The sequence below is a fragment of the Schistocerca cancellata genome, chromosome 10, assembly GCF_023864275.1.
Source record: "Schistocerca cancellata isolate TAMUIC-IGC-003103 chromosome 10, iqSchCanc2.1, whole genome shotgun sequence".
NCBI lineage: Eukaryota > Metazoa > Arthropoda > Insecta > Orthoptera > Acrididae > Schistocerca > Schistocerca cancellata.
This window is the reverse complement of record NC_064635.1, coordinates 134,554,912-134,578,862: the sequence shown is the minus strand read 5'-3', so window position 1 is coordinate 134,578,862 and position 23,951 is coordinate 134,554,912. Positions and strand designations below refer to the sequence as shown.

Here is a 23,951-nt window from a genome sequence, read left to right as displayed (position 1 = left end):
GCATTTTGACGCCAAAACTACAAAACATATAAATTACGAAGACCAAGTAAATTCATAGCTATTTCGCAACACCGTTTAGCTACAATGATAAAACCGGAATCGGTGGCCCTCTGTTCCTCCCTGTCCTACACGGAACGCGCGAAAATACTCCCCAAGGCATCTCTACTGCCGAAGAAGATTTCTTCGTAGACTTCACGGCAAGTGGCGAAGTCAAAAGACAGCTTAGTAATAAATAGCTTTTTGAAGTTTTGGCAGGGTGGATTGATGAGTTTTCTGCAATAAAAACAAGAGCATTTCCTACAGTATCACCATTTTCAACGTCCTACCTTTGCGAAACCGGATTTTCTGCGTTGGCTGCTTTGAATCCAATTTTAATTTCAGCTAAACATAGAAAAAGAACTCAGACTGTCTATCTCTAATACTGAAGCCTCCTTCGAAAAACTTTGCTCTCCATGGCAGGTCCGAGGGAGTCACTAATAATTAGAAAACTTATTTTTAATTTAGTATTGAAAAGTCAACTATTTAATGCACTGCGCAGTAATGATAACAGCCCTGTTTATAAGCACGTTATATCAGAGAGAATGTGAATTGTAATTTTTTATTACGTCAGAAGTATTTCGTTTTGCTTTACTTTCAGTAAATGAATCAGTTTATGAGTTCATATTATTATTTTTTTTTTCTTTTTGAAAAGCTCGCTTACCCGCACCCCCCATTCAGTGTTATCATGGCCGCCCCACTGCGCTGCATTAAACAATGCAATAGAACTGCGTGTCCCCTGGTAAGTCATTCCTTTATTCATTTTTCTCTGTTAGATTCCATCAAGAAAGAGAATCGTCATTATTGTGGACCGAGTCAGAATACACATTAACGAAATACTACAAAATCGTAGGAACTGCATTTCAGTGGCTATGCTGCTGAATATTCACGGTTATGCTATGATTTAATTGATAAAATTAGTAAGGAAGCTGCCTCGTCAGTTTTGCTATACAGCTTCTGTTTATCTGCTATTACGTACTAGCCTAATATTGTCTTGATTACAATAGTATGTTTCAACGACAATATTTTTACGCCCATAAACAGTGGGTAGTATTTACTGTACATTATTACTCGTCCTATAGCTTTGTAACAACCACCGCTGCTTGCCATGCATTATATACCGATAAGCCAAAACATTATGACCACTGCCCCACCGCGAGGATGGACGCCGCCTTGGTGACATTGCGGGCACAAAGCGCAACAGAGACGGCCTAGCGAAGATGTGCGCTGCAAATGGGGAAATCCATTGAGATAAGCGACTTTGTCAAAGGACAGATTATTAGACCTATTGTGCAGAGCCTGTGAGCGAGTATGTCGAAATCGGCGAGGCCGGTCGAACGTTCACGTGATAGTGAGCATTTACGGAAAGAGGTAGAAGGACAGCGATGCTACAACTGGGCGCTAAATAGTTGGACGTCCATGACCGTTCGCGGAACGTGGGGTTCGGAGGGGTGTCTGTTCTGTAAAATAGGATAGAATATAGATGGTGATCAGCGGCATCTCTCCCGAAAGAGCACAATGCTGGTACACACACGTGTTTCGGAGTACACCGTTCATTGTACGTTGTTGGATGTGGAGCTCCGCAGCGGATTACCCTTACGTGTTCACATGTTGACCTAACGACATCGCCAGTTATATTTGCAATGGATACTAGAGATGGGCAAAACTGTTCTTTTCAGAGATTGGATCAGAACTGTTCACTCCCTGAAATGAATTAGCTCTTTTTCATGACTCACCACTCATTTACAATAGAAAATAAATGGAAGGCACATTGCCCTTTAAACTTGGTTTATTCCAGTACTATACCTGTATTTTGATCTTATTTGATCCTATTTTGAAGTAACACAGATAATGAGTAAGAATTTTGTATTGTTTATTGAAATTTCCACGATATGACAAAGTTTTTGATTATTGATTTATTTTGCACTATCGTGGTTTTCTGGGTGATCGGAAAATGTTGTAACTTGAGATTTACATTAACAATATATTTGGCTATAATGTATTAAAATTTCATTAACCTCATACAAATACATCACAAGCCATATATTTTTAAAGTGAACGTTTCCTTCCGAAGACGCCTAAAATCGCAAAATCCGTACCAGAATAAGAAAAAAATATATAAATTTGACTGTAAAACGAAAGTGCTGCATATAGCCTTACGCAGAATAAAACAAGGAAAATATTGGTGTATCACATTTTGCGATACGTTTATCGGTTCGCTCGTAATTAAAGCGTAAATTCGAGTGTCCATAATAAAAATCCTATAGTAAGAGGAGTCGTCAGGAACTTAATCTGATCAGTTTAAACAAATAAAAATAAAATAAAAACAAATGATGTATACATAACATAATAATGTAATATACATAGCGGTATTACTATGAAGAACAATATTCAGTAGAGACGAACTCCGATGCAGAGGTGCTGAGTCGAGCAGGTCGAGCCACGAGCTGTATTACTGCGTGAGCTAAGACCGCAGAGACCAGAGTGACACCTGAGTCGCTTTGCTCAACGCTCTGGCTAGAGTCGAGACGGTGGGGTGAGCGTTGAGCGGGCGAGTTCCGAGGGTGGGGGGAGCGGTGAACTCACCCGCTCCGAGACAAATCGTCCGTTCCCTTGCGAGCAGGTTGTTGCAAGTAGTTCCTATGTTATCCGCTAGGTTGCTCGCATCAACTGCCCAGAGGGCAGGACGTGCGACTGAAACGATCGCCGACAGAGTGCGATGCGAAGTTAAGCTGCGCCAGACACTGCAAGCGGCAGACGACGCACAGAGACGGCACGGCATATGTGAAACACAAAATCCAATGGGGCACTGCACAATGCAGGCAGCCAAGGTAGAAGCAGGGCAGAGGCCTGCGCTGGCTGTGTTATGTGGCGTGCACTGTGCTCTGACCAGCAGAGGCGCTGCTGATATGCTCCGTCTCTCTCTCTCTCTCTCTCTCTCTCTCTCTCTGCCGTGGGAAACGTTTGGAGCTACCGTTCTTTTTTTCTGAATCACTGATTGTTCACTCCTTTGAAAGATTGAACTCTATGAATTAGTTCAAGAGCGGATCCCCCATCTCTAATGGACACGCGCCGTCAGAGTCGGCCGTCGCTCAATGGAAACACGTCGGTTCTTCGGGTGAATCACATATCTGTTGCACTAGGTCGATAGTCGTCTCCACAAACGTCGCCATCGAGGTGAAGGCGACTCGAAACGTGCAGCGTGCGACGGACACAGGCTGGTGCGAGCAGCATAGTGCTACGGGAGGCATTCTCCAGCGGTATTTATTCACCGACGGCGATGTCATCTTTCAGCTGCATAATTGTCCGTGTCTTGGAGCCAGAACTGTGCTACAGTGGTTAGAGGAACATTGTAGTGAAGTCAACGTTGATGTCTCGGCGACCAAATTCGTCTGATGTAAGTCCTATGGAATGCATGTGGGTCATTATCGGGCGCCATCACCGCTTACATAAATCAGCGGCCCGTTATTTACGCTTATTACGTGACCTGTGCGTACGCATCTAATGGCACATACCTCAACAAACCTACCTACAAACTGTCGGATCTATGATACAAAGAATCAGTGTTAAATTTCGTTCCGAAGACGCGCAAACGAGCTATTAAGCAGGTGTCAAAATACTTTTTCTCGTCACTGTACGTTAACGAAAGAATTACACAACTTCCGTTTAGGGCCAGAGACTATTAGACCGTAGTGGTGTACCTTCTTAGACCTGATATCATAGATAGATATCTAAGGAGTAAGCGTTCGGATGCCCAGAGAATTCTGTCCGCAACATCTCATGCAGCCATTGGCGAGTGGCGGATACAGAAAAACCTCAAGGAGGGAGCGCTGAAGATATCTTGAGCTACCTTTACTTTTACCGTAATAAAAAATAATCAAGTCACATGCAAAGCTTATGAAAGTTTTATTTAAACATTGTACACATACAGAAGACAATGCCATTTATGATATAAAAAAGTTACAGTTATGGTTCTCTTCCTTAAATGATGAATTCTGTGCGCCTATTCTTCATGGTAAATTGGTTAATTACTGAATAGGACAATCCGTGTCAGGAGGCAGCGCAGGTGGCAATGGTGGGCGGGGGGGGGGGGGCGCCCTCCATATGTATCCGCCACTGCCTGCAGTTCGAGTCATTTGATTCTGGGGAGGCGCATTTTAGCCCGTATAGCACTTGCATTTTGAGCGATATACTTCGCTGCTACAGGCAGATCACCTTCAGAGTACCATGAAACTTTCTATAAGCATTACAGACAACATTTTCGCCACAGAATCATAGCTCCGATTCCACTTTATTTGCGTTTTTTCGGTGACGAGATATGCAGTGACCGCCAACATTTTTTTAGTTTCAATTTTTTTTTTTACTTTTTCTGTTGCACTTATTCATATTGTCGACTCTCTGTTAATTACGTTACAATGATACTTTAGACGGCGCCGAAGTGTCGCGAAAAAACAATGCATTTGGAACTATGAAACTGTTACAGTAAATATGGTAAGCGATTTACACCACATGCTTGTCATTATTATTTTCGGTTTTTCTTTCTACGTTTCTGCTTTTTGTAGACAAGTAAAATAACTATAACATTTTTTCGACATCTCAACAGAAAGATAAAACCATACACTATGCACAAAAATAAATAATACAAGATCAGTGCACGAATTCTGGAATAATAAAAGAAGTGCCAGCCGACAATAATTTTATAAGGTTTCTGTTGCACTGAATCATGTTGTCGAATCTGCTCTAATTAGTTGCGTTACACTGACACAATAGGAAACCGTCACACGCAAAGATACTTAGATACACACAAGGCTTGAGAACCTGCTTGAATTCGAGGAAATTTGTCAGACTGTTATGCATAAATTTTATCTGTGTACCCCGCGCGGGGTAGCCGCTCGGTCTGTGGGCACCTTCCCACGGTCCGCGCGGCTCCCACCGTCGGAGGTTCGAATCCTCCCTCGGGCATGTGTGCAGTGTGGTCCCACAGGAGCTTACCACAAATTTTCAAAATTATTTGTGCATGGACGTGTACCAGTATGTATACATTGACTGGCAGTTTACTCAGACTCACTTGCAGATTTATGTAGCACTTGTCTCGTAAACAAATGACCATAAACTAGCAGAAATTATCTCTACAGTACAAGACTTCACAATACCGCGTCTCGACATTTTTCAATGTATAAAATGCCTTATGTCAATATGGCATTTACAGTTATACATTGGTTGTGCATACCTATGAAAAGTAACGTCCTCGTTTCACATACTTCTCTTTACATCCGCAGCAGCAACAATACTGCACCATGTTGTTGTTTTTGTGGTCTTCAGTCCTGAGACTGGTTTGATGCAGCTCTCCATGCTAATCTATCCTGTGCAAGCTCTTTCATGTCCCAGTACCTACTACAACCCTACATCCTTCTGAATCTGCTTAGTGTATTCATCTCTTGGTCTCCCTCTACGATTTTTACCCTCCACGCTGCCCTCCAATGCTAAATCTGTGATCCCTTGATGCCTCAGGACATGTGCTACCAACCGATCGCTTCTTCTAGTCAAGTTGTGCCACAAACTTCTCTTCTCCCCAATCCTATTCAATACCTCATCATTAGTTACGTGATCTACCCATCTAATCTTCAACATTCTTCTGTAGCGCCACATTTCGAGAGCTTCTATTCTCTTCTTGTCCAAACTATTCAAATGGTTCAAATGGCTCTGAGCACTATGGGACTTAACATCTGTGGTCATCAGTCCCCTAGAACTTAGAACTACTTAAACCTAACTAACTTAAGGACATCACATACATCCATGCTCGAGACAGGGTTCGAACCTGCGACCGGAGCGGTCACGCGGTTCCAGACTGAAGCGCCTTTAACCGCACGGCCACACCGGCCGGCTCCAAACTATTTATCGTCCATGTTTCACTTCCATACATGGCTACACTCCATACAAATACTTTCAGAAACGACTTCTTGACACTTAAATCTACACTCGATGTTAACAAATTTCTCTTCTTCAGAAACGCTTTCCTTGCATTGCCAGTCTACATTTTATGTCTTCTCTACTTCGACCATCATCAGTTATTTTGCTCCCCAAATAGCTAAACTCCTTTACTACTTTAAGTGTTTCATTTCCTAATCTAACTCCCTAGCATCACCCGACTTAATTCGACTACATTCCATTATCCTCGTTTTACTTTTGTTGATGTTCATCTTATATCCTCCCTTCAAGACACTATCCATTCCGTTCAACTGCTCTTCCAAGTCCTTTGCTGTCTCTGATAGAATTACAATGTCATCGGCGAACCTCAAAGTTTTTATTTCTTCTCCCTGGATTTTAAAACCTACTCCTAATTTTTCTTTTGTTTCCTTTACTGCTTGCTCAATATACAGATTGAATAACATCGGGGAGAGGCTACAACACTGTCTCACTCCCTTCCCAACCACTGCTTCCCTTTCCTGTCCCTCGACTCTTATAACTGCCATCTGCTTTCTGTACAAATTGTAAATAGCCTTTCGCTCCCTGTATTTTACCCCTGCCACCTTCAGAATTTGAAAGAGAGTATTCCAGTCAACATTGTCAAAAGCTTTCTCTAAGTCTACAAATCCTAGAAACGTAGGTTTTCCTTTCCTTAACCTTTCTTCTAAGATAAGTCGTAAAGTCAGTATTGCCTCACGTGTTCCAATATTTCTACGGGATCCAAACTGATCTTCCCCGAGGTCGGCTTCTACCAGTTTTTCCATTCGTCTGTAAATAATTCGCGTTAGTATTTGGCAGCTGTGGCTTATTAAACAGATAGTTCGGTAATTTTCACATCTGCCAACACCTGCTTTCTTTGGGATTGGAATTATTATATTCTTCTTGAAGTCTGAGGGTATTTCGCCTGTCTCGTACATCTTGCTCACCAGATGGTAGAGTTTTGTCAGGACTGGCTCTCCCAAGGCCGTCAGTAGTTCTAATGGAATGTTGTCTACTCCCGGGGCCTTGTTTCGACTCAGGTCTTTCAATGCTCTGTCAAACTCTTCACGCAGTATCGTATCTCCCATTTCATCTTCATCTACATCCTCTTCCATTTCCATAATATTGTCCTCAAGTACATCGCCTTTGTATAGACCTTCTACCTTTCTGCTTTCCCCTCTTTGCTTAGAGCTGGGTTTCCATCTGAGCTCTTGATATTCATACAAGTGGCTCTCTTTTCTCCAAAGGTCTCTTTAATTTTCCTGTAGGCTGTATCTATCTTACCCCCAGTGAGATAAGCCTCTACATTCTTACATTTGTCCTCTAGCCATGCCTGCTTAGCCATTTTGCACTTCCTGTCGATTTCATTTTTGGGACTTTGTATTCCTTTTTGCCTGCTTCATTTACTGCATTTGTATATTTTCTCCTTTCATCAATTAAATTCAATATTTCTTCTGTTACCCAAGGATTTCTACTAGCCCTCGTCTTTTTACCTATTTGATCCTCTGCTGCCTTCACTATTTCATCCCTCAGAGCTACCCATTCGTCTTCTACTGTATTTCTTTCCCCCATTCCTGTCAATTGTTCCCTTATGCTGTCCCTGAAACTCTGTACAACCTCTGGTTTAGTCAGTTTATCCAGGTCCCATCTCCTTAAATTCCCACCTTTTTGCAATTTCTTCAGTTTTAATCTACAGTTCATAACCAATAGATTGTGGTCAGAGTCCACATCTGCCAATGGAAATGTCCTACAATTTAAAACCTGCTTCCTAAATCTCAGTCTTACCATTATATAATCTATCTGATACCTTTTAGTGTCTCCAGGATTCTTCCATGTATACAACCCTCTTTTATGATTCTTGAACCAAGTGTTAGCTATGATTAAGTTATGTTCTGTGCAAAATTCTACCAGACGGCTTCCTCTTTCATTTCTTAGCCCCAATCCATATTCACCTACTATGTTTCCTTCTCTCCCTTTTCCTACTGTCGAATTCCAGTATTCACCTGACCAAAAGTCTTGTTCCTCCTGCCACCGAACTTCACTAATTCCCACTATATCTAACTTTAACCTATCCATTTCCCTTTTTAAATTTTCTAACCTACCTGCCCGATTAAGGGATCTGACATTCCACGCTCCGATCCGTAGAATGCCAGTTTTCTTTCTCCTGATAACGACGTCCTTTTGAGGAGTCCCCGCCCGGAGATCCGAATGGGGGACTATTTCACCTCCGGAATATTTTACCCAAGAGGACGCCATCATCATTTAACCATACAGTAAAGCTGCATGCCCTCGGGAAAAATTACGGCTGTAGTTTCCCCTTGCTTTCAGCCGTTCGCAGTACCACAACAGCAAGGCCGTTTTGGTTAGTGTTACAAGGCGAGATCAGTCAATCATCCAGACTGTTGCCCCTGCAACTACTGAAAAGGCTGCTGCCCCTCTTCAGGATCCACACGTTTGTCTGGCCTCTCAACAGATACCCCTCCGTTGTGGTTGCACCTACGGCACGGCTATCTGTATCACTGAGGCACGCAAGCCTCCCCACCAACGGCAAGGTCCATGGTTCATGGGGGGAGGACTGCACCATAGCTGTTACTAAAACTCAAACTTTCGGAAATGCATATAAAACAAGATGAATGTGTGTAATATTCAAGTTTCGCTATTAACGCAAATTGTAGGCAAGTAGCGTCGTTCCAAGATCACGTGACTGCTCCGGTTTGATGTTGAGAACAAGCGCAGTAGACTATGCTCACTCTGTAGATGTACATACTCTAGGACTTGAACAGCAGACACCATTAATTTTGGCAATAACTTGCAGTATGCCATTTCAAGACAACGGCACATTGAAGATGTATCACAAACACGTCACCTTTATCATAAAATGTCAGTTATAACTCAATCCTTTGAGGAAAAGCAAGATAGAGAAGACGGCAGCCGAAAACATAATAATAATAAAAGCCTAGCGTATATAAAATCGTGGATTGCAGAATATAAAATCGTGCATTGCAGACTTCAGGGTGTTAAGTTCGCGTCGTTTTAGCGTTGTTAACATATGCTGTAACTTTCTTATGAGTGTAATTCAAGTACATTGTGCAATATCAGGTGTTTACATTTCCGTCTCATTCCAAAACTAAGCACGAAATAAATATTTGGCTGTTCCTTTTTTTTTTCGAATATATAGTTAGGCAGGCTTACACTGCTGCGAGTGAAATGAGGAGCAATGACATTCGTATTCTTTCTTGTCACAAATATTTGACTTTTCACAAAGAGGTATATAATCTATATAGATCGTTGGCTATTTATCTCGTAGCGTATGCAAAGATTATGAAGAGAAAAGGTGCTTCATATGTCACAACCAATGGTACTTCCCGTTGGGTATATTTCTGCCGCTGACGTCATATCTTGCCTTGCACGTAACAAAAATTTTGGTAATTTCCAAGAAGTGTTGCCTAACGAACGCGCCGTTACAGAAAGATCTACATTGTCGTGGCGATTCTCGTGGCGGCGGATATCAATACTATATTTTGTGGTGACGTGAGCGACGACGAAATAAGAACGTTTAATAAGTTACCGTTAATTACAAAGAAAACTAGTCATTTCACTTACTTTACTCGTCAGACACGTCCTTGTTTCCCGTAACTCGATTACACTTAGGATACGTCTCTGGGAAATATTGAAAGAGTCCCAGGAAATTGAATTTTCTCTCGTAACCGCAGACTGTGGAAGCACAGGTACAGGAAGAGGTACACTTCGGCCCTGTCTCCCGTTCGGCACTCACTTTTAATTGATGATTTGGCAGATTTCTGTGTGCGACAGAGGAAGCGTCCGAAGAGACAAATTCCACAGAATGATTTACAAATCGTCTTAGAGTTCTTCTTTATTCAAGTTGTTTCAGGACTTAAAGCCGCCTGTTATAACTTCGGTCCCTGGCGAGATTAAGTGGTTTATGAGAGACAGTAAAGTTCTCTTGGCCTCGAATATACTCGAACTGTGAAGCACTTCCAGGATTCCCTTATAATGCCGACAGGGACACAGTCATTCGTGACTACCTACATAGCAGACTTCTCGATAGAATCCGTAGTAGTCTCAAACAAATGTTTGTCGATTACTCATTTTCGAAAGCGTTCGCTTGTAAGGTATAGTCTCTTACCCATCACGAAATTAAAATAATGCTCTTTTCGACAGTCAACTTACAATTGTCGAAACATGTGTTTTTCCTTATCGATGTCTCTTTCCGGCACCGCGCATGGTACAGTTGAAATGGGAAATCAGAATCTGCGCCTTTCTTACTTAGTTTCACACAGCTATGTCCATGACAGTTCACGTCTTTCCTGATATCGCCATTTGGCAAACAAAAATCAAAACATGATTTTACACTCCACAGTGGAGAAATTAAGTTTCGACAGGTAGGAGTACCAGGATTCGAGACTGCAAACGGCTGCACTCATTCCTATTCACAACGCTATACGTTACACGATGTTCCATTGGCAGCGCACTAAACACTTTCCACATCTCCGGCGCGACACACGTGCGTTCGATGTATTTCGCCGTTCGATTTTAAGTATCGTTCGGAGCCCCCGCGTTCGATAGTCAGTGCTTCTTGGAAATTACCAGAATTTTAAATTAGGCATCTACTTATTGAATATCTTTGCAACGAATTAGATAACTTCATTCTGAAACCACAGTCTAGTACATACTGAAACCTAGACTATCTCAAGTGATTGTTGCACTTGAGAAGTGTCTCATCAGTGTCTTACAGACCACTTAGATAATAGTGTAGACGTTTCCGTTTACAATTTCCTAGTTGCAGAAGTTTAATTTTAGTGCATTTATGACTACAAAAATAGTATCATATCTGTATCTAGAAGATGTTACTTTAATACTGATAAAATACATCGCAACATCATTGTATACCACAGCTAAGTTATAATAATATTTAATACGCTTTTTCGGAAAATCAGTAAATTTGTGCAATTATCAGTTTTGTGCAGTTTCAGTATTTCAGAGAACTATTAATTGTCTGTCATCTAATTGACAGTTATTAGGATTTGGCCCGATTGTGTAGTGGCTGTGGACTAACTTCCATTTTTGTGGCAGTAAACATTTGCATTTGCCGTGAAAAGATAACGAATCGATAAATTAGATCAAATAACCCTCTTTTACTAATGTGGACGTAATATTTAGTAAATAATTTTAACTCTTTCTCGTAAATAATGTTATCTTTCGAATAATTTTCATTTTCTCTCACAAATTTCGTGACGCAAAGTACTGAAGCGAAAAACATACGGTACATCTAAATTATGTAAAGTAGCCTAATTGTCGTTGGACGATTCTCACTCCTAAACATTGTATCAACAAATTTGGTTTAGAAGAACAGACATTTTAACCGAATATTTTGACTGTCACAATAAACAAATGCGCAGAGTGCTCAGTGACTTAGACACTTTCCGGAAGAATCACTGAAAGAGTATCAGACAGTAATAAAAGAGAGTCCAAGTAACAGTGGAGACTGTAGCATTAATTGCACATCAGGCATGTCGCTGAAAACACTCCTGACATTAGTGTGAAGACCGTATCATAGTTTGAAGAGTTATGATAAGCTTTGTATGAAGCACTCTGTTGAAGGTGTTAATACAGAACTTGTAAAATCACTCAAGGAAGGAAAATTAAGAGTTTAATATGATGTTGACAATGAGGTCATTGGAGATGGAGCACAAGCTCGAATGGGGGCAGGAAATCAGCCATCTCCTTTTGCTGGAACCATCAGAGGCTTTGCCTTCAGCAATTAAGGAAACTGTGGAAGACCTAAATCTGGATGGCAGAAGGGGGTTTGAGCTGTCTTCTTCCCAAAAATTCCACAGGGTAGGGGGATGTTCACACTTGGGTGAGATTGATACAATGTCCCTCACTTAGTCACAGTATACATAGCTGGGTTTGCATGTGAATGCTTCTGGTAAAGGGAATTTTATGTGGCTAATTACCAGAAGCATCTGTTGTGTCCAAAGCGGTATCCATTGTATTTCAGTGACATCCAATGTGTTCATAAGGCCTCTTTCAGACTAAATTCATCTCAAAGATAGAGCTGTTGAATAAATATAGTTACAGTTCAAACATCTAGTAGTATAACAGAATACTGCAGCTCTTGAACATAGCCAAGAACATTAAAGAAAATGCTTTTAATGTCTTTCATTGAAACATCAGAAGCCTTCTAAACAAAAAAGGTTAACTTCTCATATCCATGTTGTTGTTGTTGTTGTTGTGGTCTTCAGTCCAGTCCAGAGACTGTTTTGATGCAGCCCTCCATGCTACTTAATCCTGTGCAAGCTTCTTCATCTCCCAGTACCTACTGCAACCGACATCCTTCTGAATCTGATTTTTATCCTCCACACTGCCCTCCAATACTAAATTGGTGATCCCTTCATGCCTCCATACATGTCCTACCAACCGATCCCTTCTTCTACTCAAGTTGTGCCACAAATTTCTCTTCTCCCCAATTCTATTCAGTACCTCGTCATTAGTTATGTGATCTACCCATCTAATCTTCAGCATTCTTCTGTAGCACCACATTTCAAAAGCTTCTATTCTCTTCTTGTTCAAACTACTTATTGTTCATCCTTCACTTCCATGTGTGGGTACACTCCATATGTATGTTGAAATATGAAAAAAAGAAAAAAGTTCAACAGACTTCTTGTGCATATCAAAATATCAGATGGGATTCACTGAAATTGAACAGATTCATCTTTATGGATACAGGCCAGTGAAAAATTCCTTAGAGTCCAGTTGGATAACAAGTTAAGATGGAAGAAACATACAAATTAACTAATGAAGCTCAGTTTGATGTGGTATGCCCTTACAAGTATCTCTTGTTGTATTAACCTAAAGATGGTTCAGTGTTCACATTGCACATATTTTCACTTCTTGTTGTTTTATGGAGCTGTCCTCTGGGACACAGCACCTAAAGAAATATAAAGAGTTTGCTCAGCAGAAGCAAACAGTAAAAATATTGTGTATGTAATCATACACCCCGCAGCTGTCCTTTTAAGGATCTAGCAATTCTAGCTATCAGTACCCAGTACATTTACTCTCTACTGGCTTTTGTTGCTGATAATAAAGTCTGTTACAGATGAACTTTAATATACACAGTCAAAATGCAAGAGACAACAACAATTTTTGTGTAGATTTTGCCCCTTTCGCAGTACTCAGAATGGAGTTACCTACTCTGGCAGTAAGATAATCAATAAGTTCCTGTTTAACATAAAACTAAGAAGGTCTGGTTTCGGGAGCCAAAAGGCTCCATTAGTTACATAGCAAATAGAAAGTTCGACATAAAGCTGCATGCCAGGTAATAATCTACTATAAATAGGACTCAGTATTCATAGATGTAAAATGTATGTGTTTTGATAAACACCATTTTAATCAAGCAAATATTCAGCTGAAGCTGGAAAGGCAGCACCATTCTCCAAAGTGACAGTTTACTTACGAATATGCTCAATTAATCGTTATATTTCACACCAATTGTACATAGTTTATTATGCTATAGGTTATCCTATTTATTTTCTTGCATTCTTTAGAACAATCCATTTGTTTTGTGAGAGAACAGTACTAATATTCCCTAATTTCAAGCTCGTAATACTAGTTTTCATTCTTTTATTATTATAAATTAGTACATTACAATGTATAACTCTTTTTCGTTGCAGCCTCCTGAAGCCACACATCTTCGTTGACTGGCTGCCACCACCCGGAGAGAAGGTTCTGACGCTGATGATCCCTGAGCTGCGCGAGGCAGACACAGGAACCTATACGTGCAGCGCCCTCTACAGCAATACTGAGCGACTCTCCAAGTCCGTCCACGTGCGCACCATCAGTGAGTAGTGTCTTCTGTCATCAGTCGTAGCCTATTGCCGTGAGATTGAATGTGATAGTTATGAGTTTCTGCCAACCCATCGAATCGGCAGTTGTCGAGCATTCCTAAAAAGTAGGACACACCATTTAACATATTAAAAAAAAAATCCTCTTCCTTCTCTGAGAAATCTGCTTAGAGGAACAATACAAATCAAATTTCTGTAGAATACAGTGGATTCCATTGTAGCGAGACATGGAATCCTCCACTCTGCATATGTTGAAGATGTGTTGTGAAGTTAGATGCTCTAACTTTCCTCTTTGTATTTTAATGGGTTGGTAAACATATTTCTGTACTGTATCCAATAATAAAAATGATATATAGTGAATTTCATGAAAATGGTGTCTCCTCCCTAAAATTTCATGAGGAATTGACAATTTGACCTGATGGAACATGTGAGAAGAATTTAAATTATTGTGCTCTGTGGTTTCCCGGAAGTGTGTTTTTCACAGTGAAATTGTGGGGATATTGTTACCAAATACTTCTGTAGTAGTTAGGTAGTGAGTTGGTCCCATATGTAAAGGCAAGGATTGTGGAGAAACACTTTTATTACTATCAGGTGTGAATACACTTCACAGTAAACATTAAGGAGTTAACTGCTACCTTGCTCTGTTTCTGTGGTTATTGGTTAAACATTATTGATCGTGGTCTGCCTTAGGATATCAGCTTTTTGCTACTGGTGCCCACAAATGCAATTTGAGTCCAATTAAATGGTGTCTTCATTGAAAAATTTACTTTTCAATTAAATATTTACTGCAATTATCTCCCAAACAGCTATGAAAACACATTCGCAATTATCTCCCAAACAGCTTGTTTGCAGGCCTATGTTTACTGAAACATTTTTCGTTCTGTTATGCCCTATATGAGGAGTGTTTAGTAAAGTATTTTTTAAATGCAGTGTACTTGACCCAGCGTTTCTGCCAGTGTGCAGAGTCATGCTGGAAACAGTTTGTTGAAACGTTCTTTGTAATCTTGTCCGCAGCCTTTACTACAGCTTCTGCTGATAGAGAATGGTTCACACGAAAGTGTTATTTCAGGTTAGCGAATAGAAAAAAGCCGCATTCAGACTTTAGGGAGCGTGAGGGATGTACTTCATATTGATTTTTGCAGGATATTCAGTAACTACACTTGAAATATGAGGCTGTGCATTATCATGGTGCAGCATCTTGCCTGTCCACCGACTTTTGGGGTTGTGCCCGATGTACAAAAAAAGTTAAATTTTACTAGTGTAGAATAATTTTTTTTTCTTCGAAACCATAAGAGGTATTATGATTATTTCACGTGTAAAGTGAGGCATATATATATATATATATATACATCTAAAAAGAAAGATGATGAGACTTACCCAACAAAAGCGCTGGCAGGTCGATAGACACACAAACAAACACAAACACACACACAAAACCCCAGCCCTCGCAACCAACGGCCGCCTCGTCAGGAAAGAGGGAAGGAGAGGGAAAGACGAAAGGATGTGGGTTTTAAGGGAGAGGGTAAGGAGTCATTCCAGTCCCGGGAGCGGAAAGACTTACCTTAGGGGGAAAAAAGGACGGGTACACACTCGCACATACACACATATCCATCCACACATATACAGACACTATATATATATATATATATATATATATATATATATATATATATATATATATATATATATATATATATAATAGAGGGAAACATTCCACGTGGAAAAAAATATATCTAAAAAGAAAGATGATGAGACTTACCAAACAAAAGCGCTGGCAGGTCGATAGACACACAAACAAACACACACATACACACAAAATTCAAGCTTTCGCAACAAACGGTTGCTTCGTCAGGAAAGAGGGAAGGAGAGGGAAAGACGAAAGGATGTGGGTTTTAAGGGAGAGGGTAAGGACTCATTCCAATCCCGGGAGCGGAAAGACTTACCTTAGGGGGAAAAAAGGACAGGTATACACTCGCACACACACACATATCCATCCGCATATACACAGACACAAGCAGACATTTGTAAAGGCAAAGAGTTTGGGCAGAGATGTCAGTCGAGGCGGAAGTACAGAGGCAAAGATGATGTTGAAAGACAGGTGAGGTATGAGCGGTGGCAAATTGAAATTAGAAATTAGCGGAGATTGAGGCCTGGTGGATAGCGAGAAGAGAGGATATGCTGAACGGCAAGTTCCCATCTCCGGAGTTCTGACAGGTTGGTGTTAGTGGGAAGTATCCAGATAACCCGGACTGTGTAACACTGTGCCAAGATGTGCTGGCCGTGCACCAAGGCATGTTTAGCCACAGGGTGATCCTCATTACCAACAAACACTGTCTGCCTGTGTCCATTCCTGCGAATGGACAGTTTGTTGCTGGTCATTCCCACATAGAAGGCTTCACAGTGTAGGCAGGTCAGTTGGTAAATCACGTGGGTGCTTTCACACGTGGCTCTGCCTTTGATCGTGTACACCTTCCGGGTTACAGGACTGTAGTAGGTGGTGGTGGGAGGGTGCATGGGACAGGTTTTACACTGGGGGCGGTTACAAGGGTAGGAGCCAGAGGGTAGGGAAGGTGGTTTGGGGAACTAAGAGGTTACGAAGGTTAGGTGGACGGCAGAAAGACACTCTAGGTGGAGTGGGGAGGATTTCATGAAGGATGGATCTCATTTCAGGGCAGGATTTGAGGAAGTCGTATCCCTGCTGGAGAGCCACATTCAGAATCTGATCCAGTCCCGGAAAGTATCCTGTCACAAGTGGGGCACTTTTGGGGTTCTTCTGTGGAAGGTTCCGGGTTATTTGCTTCTGTACCAGGTCGGGAGGGTAGTTACGGGATGCGAAAGCTGTTTTCAGGTTGTTGGTGTAATAGTTCAAGGATTCCGAACTGGAGCAGATTCATTTGCCACGAAGACCTATCCAAATTGAACCCTGCCTGGAACAGTTCCGTCCTCCGTCACAGTGGGACCCACCTCCTCTTCCTCAAAATCACCCTCTCCTAACCTTCCAGGAATTTCTGACTTCCAGCCTTGCCTCTCAGTCCTTCTTAAAAAACCTTAATCCTACTCCCAACATCACCACTGCTGAAGCCCCGGCTATCCGTGATCTGAAGGCTGACCGATCCATCGTCATTCTTCCGGCGGACAAGGGTTCCACGACTGTGGTACTTGATTGTCAGGAGTATGTGGCTGAGGGACTGCGTCAGCTTTCAGACAACACTACTTACAAAAGTTTGCCAAGGTAATCCCATTCCTGATGTCCAGGCGGAGCTTCAAGGAATCCTCAGAACCTTAGGCCCCCTACAAAACCTTTCACCTGACTCCATCAACCTCCTGACCCCACCAACACCCCGCACCCCTACCTTCTACCTTCTTCCTAAAATTCACAAACCCAATCATCCCGGCCGTCCCATTGTAGCTGGTTACCAAGCCCCCACAGAACGCATCTCTGCCTACATAGATCAACACCTTCAACCCATCACATGCAGTCTCCCATCCTTCATCAAAGACACCAACCACTTTCTCGAACGCCTGGAATCCCTACCCAGTCTGTTACCCCCGGAAACCATCCTTGTAACCATTGATGCCACTTCCTTATACACAAATATTCCACATGTCCAGGGCCTCGCTGCGATGGAGCACTTCCTTTCACGCCGATCACCTACCACCCTACCTAAAACCTCTTTCCTCATTACCTTAGCCAGCTTCATCCTGACCCACAACTTCTTCACTTTCGAAGGCCAGACATACCAACAATTAAAGGGAACAGCCATGGGTACCAGGATGGCCCCCTCGTACGCCAACGTATTCATGGGTCGCTTAGAGGAAGCCTTCTTGGTTACCCAGGCCTGCCAACCCAAAGTTTGGTACAGATTCATTGATGACATTTTCATGATCTGGACTCACAGTGAAGAAGAACTCCAGAATTTCCTCTCCAACCTCAACTCCTTTGGTTCCATCAGATTCACCTGGTCCTACTCTAAATCCCATGCCACTTTCCTTGACGTTGACCTCCACCTGTCCAATGGCCGCTTCACACGTCCGTCCACATCAAACCCACCAACAAGCAACAGTACCTCCACTATGACAGCTGCCACCCATTGCACATCAAACGGTCCCTTCCCTACAGCCTAGGTCTTCGTGGCAAACGAATCTGCTCCAGTCCGGAATCCTTGAACTATTACACCAACAACCTGAAAACAGCTTTCGCATCCCGTAACTACCCTCCCGACCTGGTACAGAAGCAAATAACCCGGAACCTTCCACAGAAGAACCCCAAAAGTGCCCCACTTGTGACAGGATACTTTCCGGGACTGGATCAGATTCTGAATGTGGCTCTCCAGCAGGGATACGACTTCCTCAAATCCTGCCCTGAAATGAGATCCATCCTTCATGAAATCCTCCCCACTCCACCTAGAGTGTCTTTCCGCCGTCCACCTAACCTTCGTAACCTCTTAGTTCCCCAAACCACCTTCCCTACCCTCTGGCTCCTACCCTTGTAACCGCCCCCAGTGTAAAACCTGTCCCATGCACCCTCCCACCACCACCTACTACAGTCCTGTAACCCGGAAGGTGTACACGATCAAAGGCAGAGCCACGTGTGAAAGCACCCACGTGATTTACCAACTGACCTGCCTACACTGTGAAGCCTTCTATGTGGGAATGACCAGCAACAAACTGTCCATTCGCAGGAATGGACACAGGCAGACAGTGTTTGTTGGTAATGAGGATCACCCTGTGGCTAAACATGCCTTGGTGCACGACCAGCACATCTTGGCGCAGTGTTACACCGTCCGGGTTATCTGGATACTTCCTACTAACACCAACCTGTCAGAACTCCGGAGATGGGAACTTGCCCTTCAGCATATCCTCTCTTCTCGCTATCCACCAGGCCTCAATCTCGGCTAATTTCTAATTTCAATTTGCCACCGCTCATACCTCACCTGTCTTTCAACATCATCTTTGCCTCTGTACTTCCGCCTCGACTGACATCTCTGCCCAAACTCTTTGCCTTTACAAATGTCTGCTTGTGTCTGTGTATATGCGGATGGATATGTGTGTGTGTGCGAGTGTATACCTGTCCTTTTTTCCCCCTAAGGTAAGTCTTTCCGCTCCCGGGGTTGGAATGACTCCTTACCCTCTCCCTTAAAACCGACATCCTTTCGTCTTTCCCTCTCCTTCCCTCTTTCCTGACAAAGCAACCGTTTGTTGCGAAAGCTTGAATTTTGTATGTATGTGTGTGTTTGTTTGTGTGTCTATCGACATACCTAAAAACAAAGATGATGTGACTTACCAAATGAAAGTGCTGGCAGGTCGACAGACACACAAAGGAACACAAACATACACACAAAATTCAAGCTTTCGCAACAAACTGTTGCCTCATCAGGAAAGAGGGAAGGAGAGGGAAAGACGAAAGGATGTGGGTTTTAAGGGAGAGGGTAAGGAGTCATTCCAGTCCCGGGAGCGGAAAGAGTTACCTTATGGGAAAAAAGGATGGGTATACACTCGCACACACACACATATCCATCCACACATATACAGACACAAGCAGACATATTTAAATGTCTGCTTGTGTCTGTATATGTGTGGATGGATATGTGTGTGTGTGCGAGTGTATACCCATCCTTTTTTCCCCATAAGGTAAGTCTTTCCGCTCCCGGGACTGGAATGACTCCTTACCCTCTCCCTTAAAACCCACATCCTTTCGTCTTTCCCTCTCCTTCCCTCTTTCCTGATGAGGCAACAGTTTGTTGCGAAAGCTTGAATTTTGTGTGTATGTTTGTGTTCGTTTGTGTGTCTGTCGACCTGCCAGCACTTTCATTTGGTAAGTCACATCATCTTTGTTTTTAGGTATATTTTTCCTTCATGGAATGTTTCCTTCTATTATAACTATATATATATATATATATAAGCAGACATTTGTAAAGGCAAAGAGTTTGGGCAGAGATGTCAGTCGGGGCGGATGTACAAAGGCAAAGATGATGTTGAAAGACAGGTGAGGTACGAGCGGCGGCAAATTGAAATTAGAAATTAGCGGAGATTGAGGCCTGGCGGATAGCGAGAAGAGAGGATATGCTGAAGGGCAAGTTCCCATCTCCGGAGTTCTGACAGGTTGGTGTTAGTGGGAAGTATCCAGATAACCCGGACGGTGTAGCACTGTGCCAAGATGTGCTGGCCGTGCACCAAGGCATGTTTAGCCACAGGGTGATCCTCATTACCAACAAACACTGTCTGCCTGTGTCCATTCATGCGAATGGACAGTTTGTTGCTGGTCATTCCCACATAGAACGCTTCACAGTGTAGGCAGGTCAGTTGGTAAATCACGTGGGTGCTTTCACACGTGGCTCTGCCTTTGATCGTGTACACCTTCCGGGTTACAGGACTGGAGTAGGTGGTGGTGGGAGGGTGCATGGGACAGGTTTTACACCGGGGGCGGTTACAGGGGTAGGAGCCAGAGGGTAGGGAAGGTGGTCTGGGGATTTCATAGGGATGAACTAAAAGGTTGCGAAGGTTAGGTGGACGGCGGAAAGACACTCTTGGTGGAGTGGGGAGGATTTCATGAAGGATGGATCTCATTTCAGGGCAGGATTTGAGGAAGTCGTATCCCTGCTGGAGAGCCACATTCAGAATCTGATCCAGTCCCGGAAAGTATCCTGTCACAAGTGGGGCACTTTTGGGGTTCTTCTGTGGAAGGTTCCGGGTTTGAGGAGATGAGGAAGTGGCTCTGGTTATTTGCTTGTGTACCAGGTCGGGAGGGTAGTTACGGGATGCAAAAGCTGTTTTCAGGTTGTTGGTGTAGTGGTTCAAGGATTCCGGACTGGAGCAGATTCGTTTGCCACGAAGACCTAGGCTGTAGGGAAGGGACCGTTTGATGTGGAACGGGTGGCAGCTGTCATAATGGAGGTACTGTTGTTTGTTGTACTGAAATGAGATCCATCCTTCATGAAATCCTCCCCACTCCACCAAGAGTGTCTTTCCGCCGTCCACCTAACCTTCGCAACCTTTTAGTTCATCCCTATGAAATCCCCAGACCACCTTCCCTACCCTCTGGCTCCTACCCCTGTAACCGCCCCCGGTGTAAAACCTGTCCCATGCACCCTCCCACCACCACCTACTCCAGTCCTGTAACCCGGAAGGTGTACACGATCAAAGGCAGAGCCACGTGTGATAGCACCCACGTGATTTACCAACTGACCTGCCTACACTGTGAAGCGTTCTATGTGGGAATGACCAGCAACAAACTGTCCATTCGCATGAATGGACACAGGCAGACAGTGTTTGTTGGTAATGAGGATCACCCTGTGGCTAAACATGCCTTGGTGCACGGCCAGCACATCTTGGCACAGTGCTACACCGTCCGGGTTATCTGGATACTTCCCACTAACACCAACCTGTCAGAACTCCGGAGATGGGAACTTGCCCTTCAGCATATCCTCTCTTCTCGCTATCCGCCAGGCCTCAATCTCCGCTAATTTCTAATTTCAATTTGCCGCCGCTCGTACCTCACCTGTCTTTCAACATCATCTTTGCCTTTGTACATCCGCCCCGACTGACATCTCTGCCCAAACTCTTTGCCTTTACAAATGTCTGCTTGTGTCTGTGTATATGAGGATGGATATGTGTGTGTGTGCGAGTGTATACCTGTCCTTTTTTCCCTCCTTTTTTCCCCCTAAGGTAAGTCTTTCCGCTCCCGGGATTGGAATGACTCCTTACCCTCTCCCTTAAAACCCAAATCCTTTTGTCTTTCCCTCTCCTTCCCTCTTTCCTGATGAGGCAACCATTGGTTGCGAAAGCTAGATTTTGTGTGTATGTTCGTGTTTGTCTGTGTGTCTATCGACCTGCCAGCGCTTTTGTTTGGTAAGTCTCATCATCTTTCTTTTTAAATATATTTTTCCCACGTGGAACGTTTCCCTCTATTATATATATATATATATATATATATATATATATATAATAGAGGGAAACATTCCACGTGGGAAACATATATCTAAAAACAAGGATGATGTGACTTACCAAACGAAAGCTCTGGCAGGTTGATAGACACACAAACATACACACAAAATTCAAGCTTTCGCAACCAACGGTTGCTTCATCAGGAAAGAGGGAAGGAGAGGGAAAGACGAAAGGATGTGGGTTTTAAGGGAGAGGGTAAGGAGTCATTCCAATCCTTCGAGCGGAAAGACTTACCTTAGGGGGGGAAAAGGACAGGTATACACTCGCGCGCGCGCGCACACACACACACACACACACACACACACACACACACACACACACACACCCGCACATACACAGACACAAGCATACATTTGTAAAGGCAAAGAGTTCCAAATCTAATGCACAGCTGGTACTTTTCAAGCAATATATGATGACCAGAGATGGAACAAAGATCATACATGTTTAAAACATGTAAATGTTTGTTTTTTTAAGACAATTGTCGTACCAAAAATTTTGAATTTAAATATGATTATTTTAAAATGTTATCCCAGAAAAAACTTTTAAGATAAATTCTTCTTTGATTTCTTGAAAACATAAATGAACAGACTCAAAGCAAATGATTAGAAAAATTGTAAAATGAACAGATTGATATTACATCAAAAGTGAACAGATTGATACTAGGATAATGAAACTCCATAATAAACTACATTTCTTTGAAAAACTTCTTATTTTTGGCAGTAAGTATTTCACATCTGTGAGACTAGTTCCACAATATAATCTACACTAATACAGTATTCTGTAGTTTGAAAAATACTGTAGAATAAAATATTGTCAGTCACAAAAGCAATGTATTCAGAGGAAGTTCAAAATGACATGACAGTGACCCACTCTCATTGAAATGTACGGAGCCGTGTTGTTCTGACCCCTGCTCGTTTGACACAGAAAGTAACAAATAAAAATTTCCAAAGTCTAATGGTTAAAAATTCTTTAGATATTGTTTATAAAGGAATATTTACTTAACCTCACTCAGTTAGCAACAGTGTAATCGGAAATTCTGTCATACTGCAGGCAAGAAACTGATTTGCGTGAGTGTGCTGGGACATGCAACTCGTCAAGTCGTACTCTAGATTTTCCATCTACAGGAAAGTAAGCATTTACACCTCTGCCTTGCAGTGCCTATCACCTGGGATGATGCGCCAGAGGAGCAGTATCCGACAGTGAATGAGACTTTCAAGATCCGCTGCAGGGTCTCGGCCAACCCACCTGCCATAGTCAACTGGATGCGCGACGGCCACATCGTGGAGACAGGCGACCGCTACGTGGTCGAACAGGACGGCCTCACCATCCTGAATGTGACCGAGATGGACGATGGCACTTACACGTGCCGCGCCATCGTCATAGCGACTGGGGAGATGGCACTCCGCCCCATACGTGTCGAGGTAAGAGACCTTGCTTTGTATCGACAAGTGTCAGTGTTGCCCAATGCTGATGCAAAGAAAGAAGTTAGATGTGTACTGAGATATTATTGTTTGTCAGGTGCTTGTGGAAATATATAAAGGTAAAGACTGAACTTGTCTTGCCTCTGAATCTGTTATGTGAGAATGGTTGGCTTCAGATTCATTTTCCCATCATCTTTGAAAGTCAAATAAGTCATTATGTGCAATTCTGTCATTTGATCTTGGTATTTATTTATTTTTCTGTTGTATGTCATTGGTTGGTATGAAACTTGACGAATGGTGTTATTTTCTTTTGCCACCGTTGGTGTGTAATATTTACTTGCATACCTGAAAGAACAGTCATTGCTGACAAACAACAGCTGTACTTAATTAGTTCAAAATAAATTCACTGAGTGTGAATATCTTGGTATCTGCCGTATTACATGTAGGTATACTACCTATTGGTGACATACGAAAATTTGCACCGGACTAGGACTCAAACCTGAATTTCCCACTTATCACCTTTGGCTATCCGTGCGTGCCTTCCAGACTGACAAAAACTTCTGTATGTCACACAGTACACGCTCCTGTACCATAGTTCCACACATTTTTGATGGTATATGACATGTGGAAGTTTGGGTCGATCTGAAGGCACACAGGGATAGCCAAAGTGGTTAAGGTGACCACTTGTGATAAGTGGAAAATCTGTTTTCAAGTCCCAGACACACACACACACATACAT

General features: G+C 42.7%; 1 protein-coding gene across 5 annotated transcripts in view; it reads left to right on the top strand.

The window, feature by feature from the left end:
* LOC126106515 (fasciclin-2) overlaps nt 1-23,951 on the top strand; it is a 905,782-nt gene that overhangs the window by 756,064 nt on the left and 125,767 nt on the right. For all 5 annotated transcript variants that reach the window (XM_049912842.1, XM_049912841.1, XM_049912840.1 and 2 more), the window contains exons 4-5: nt 13,677-13,843; nt 22,947-23,212. In XM_049912842.1, coding sequence (XP_049768799.1) covers nt 13,677-13,843; nt 22,947-23,212 — 433 coding nt within the window. The remainder of the gene's footprint in view (nt 1-13,676; nt 13,844-22,946; nt 23,213-23,951) is intronic.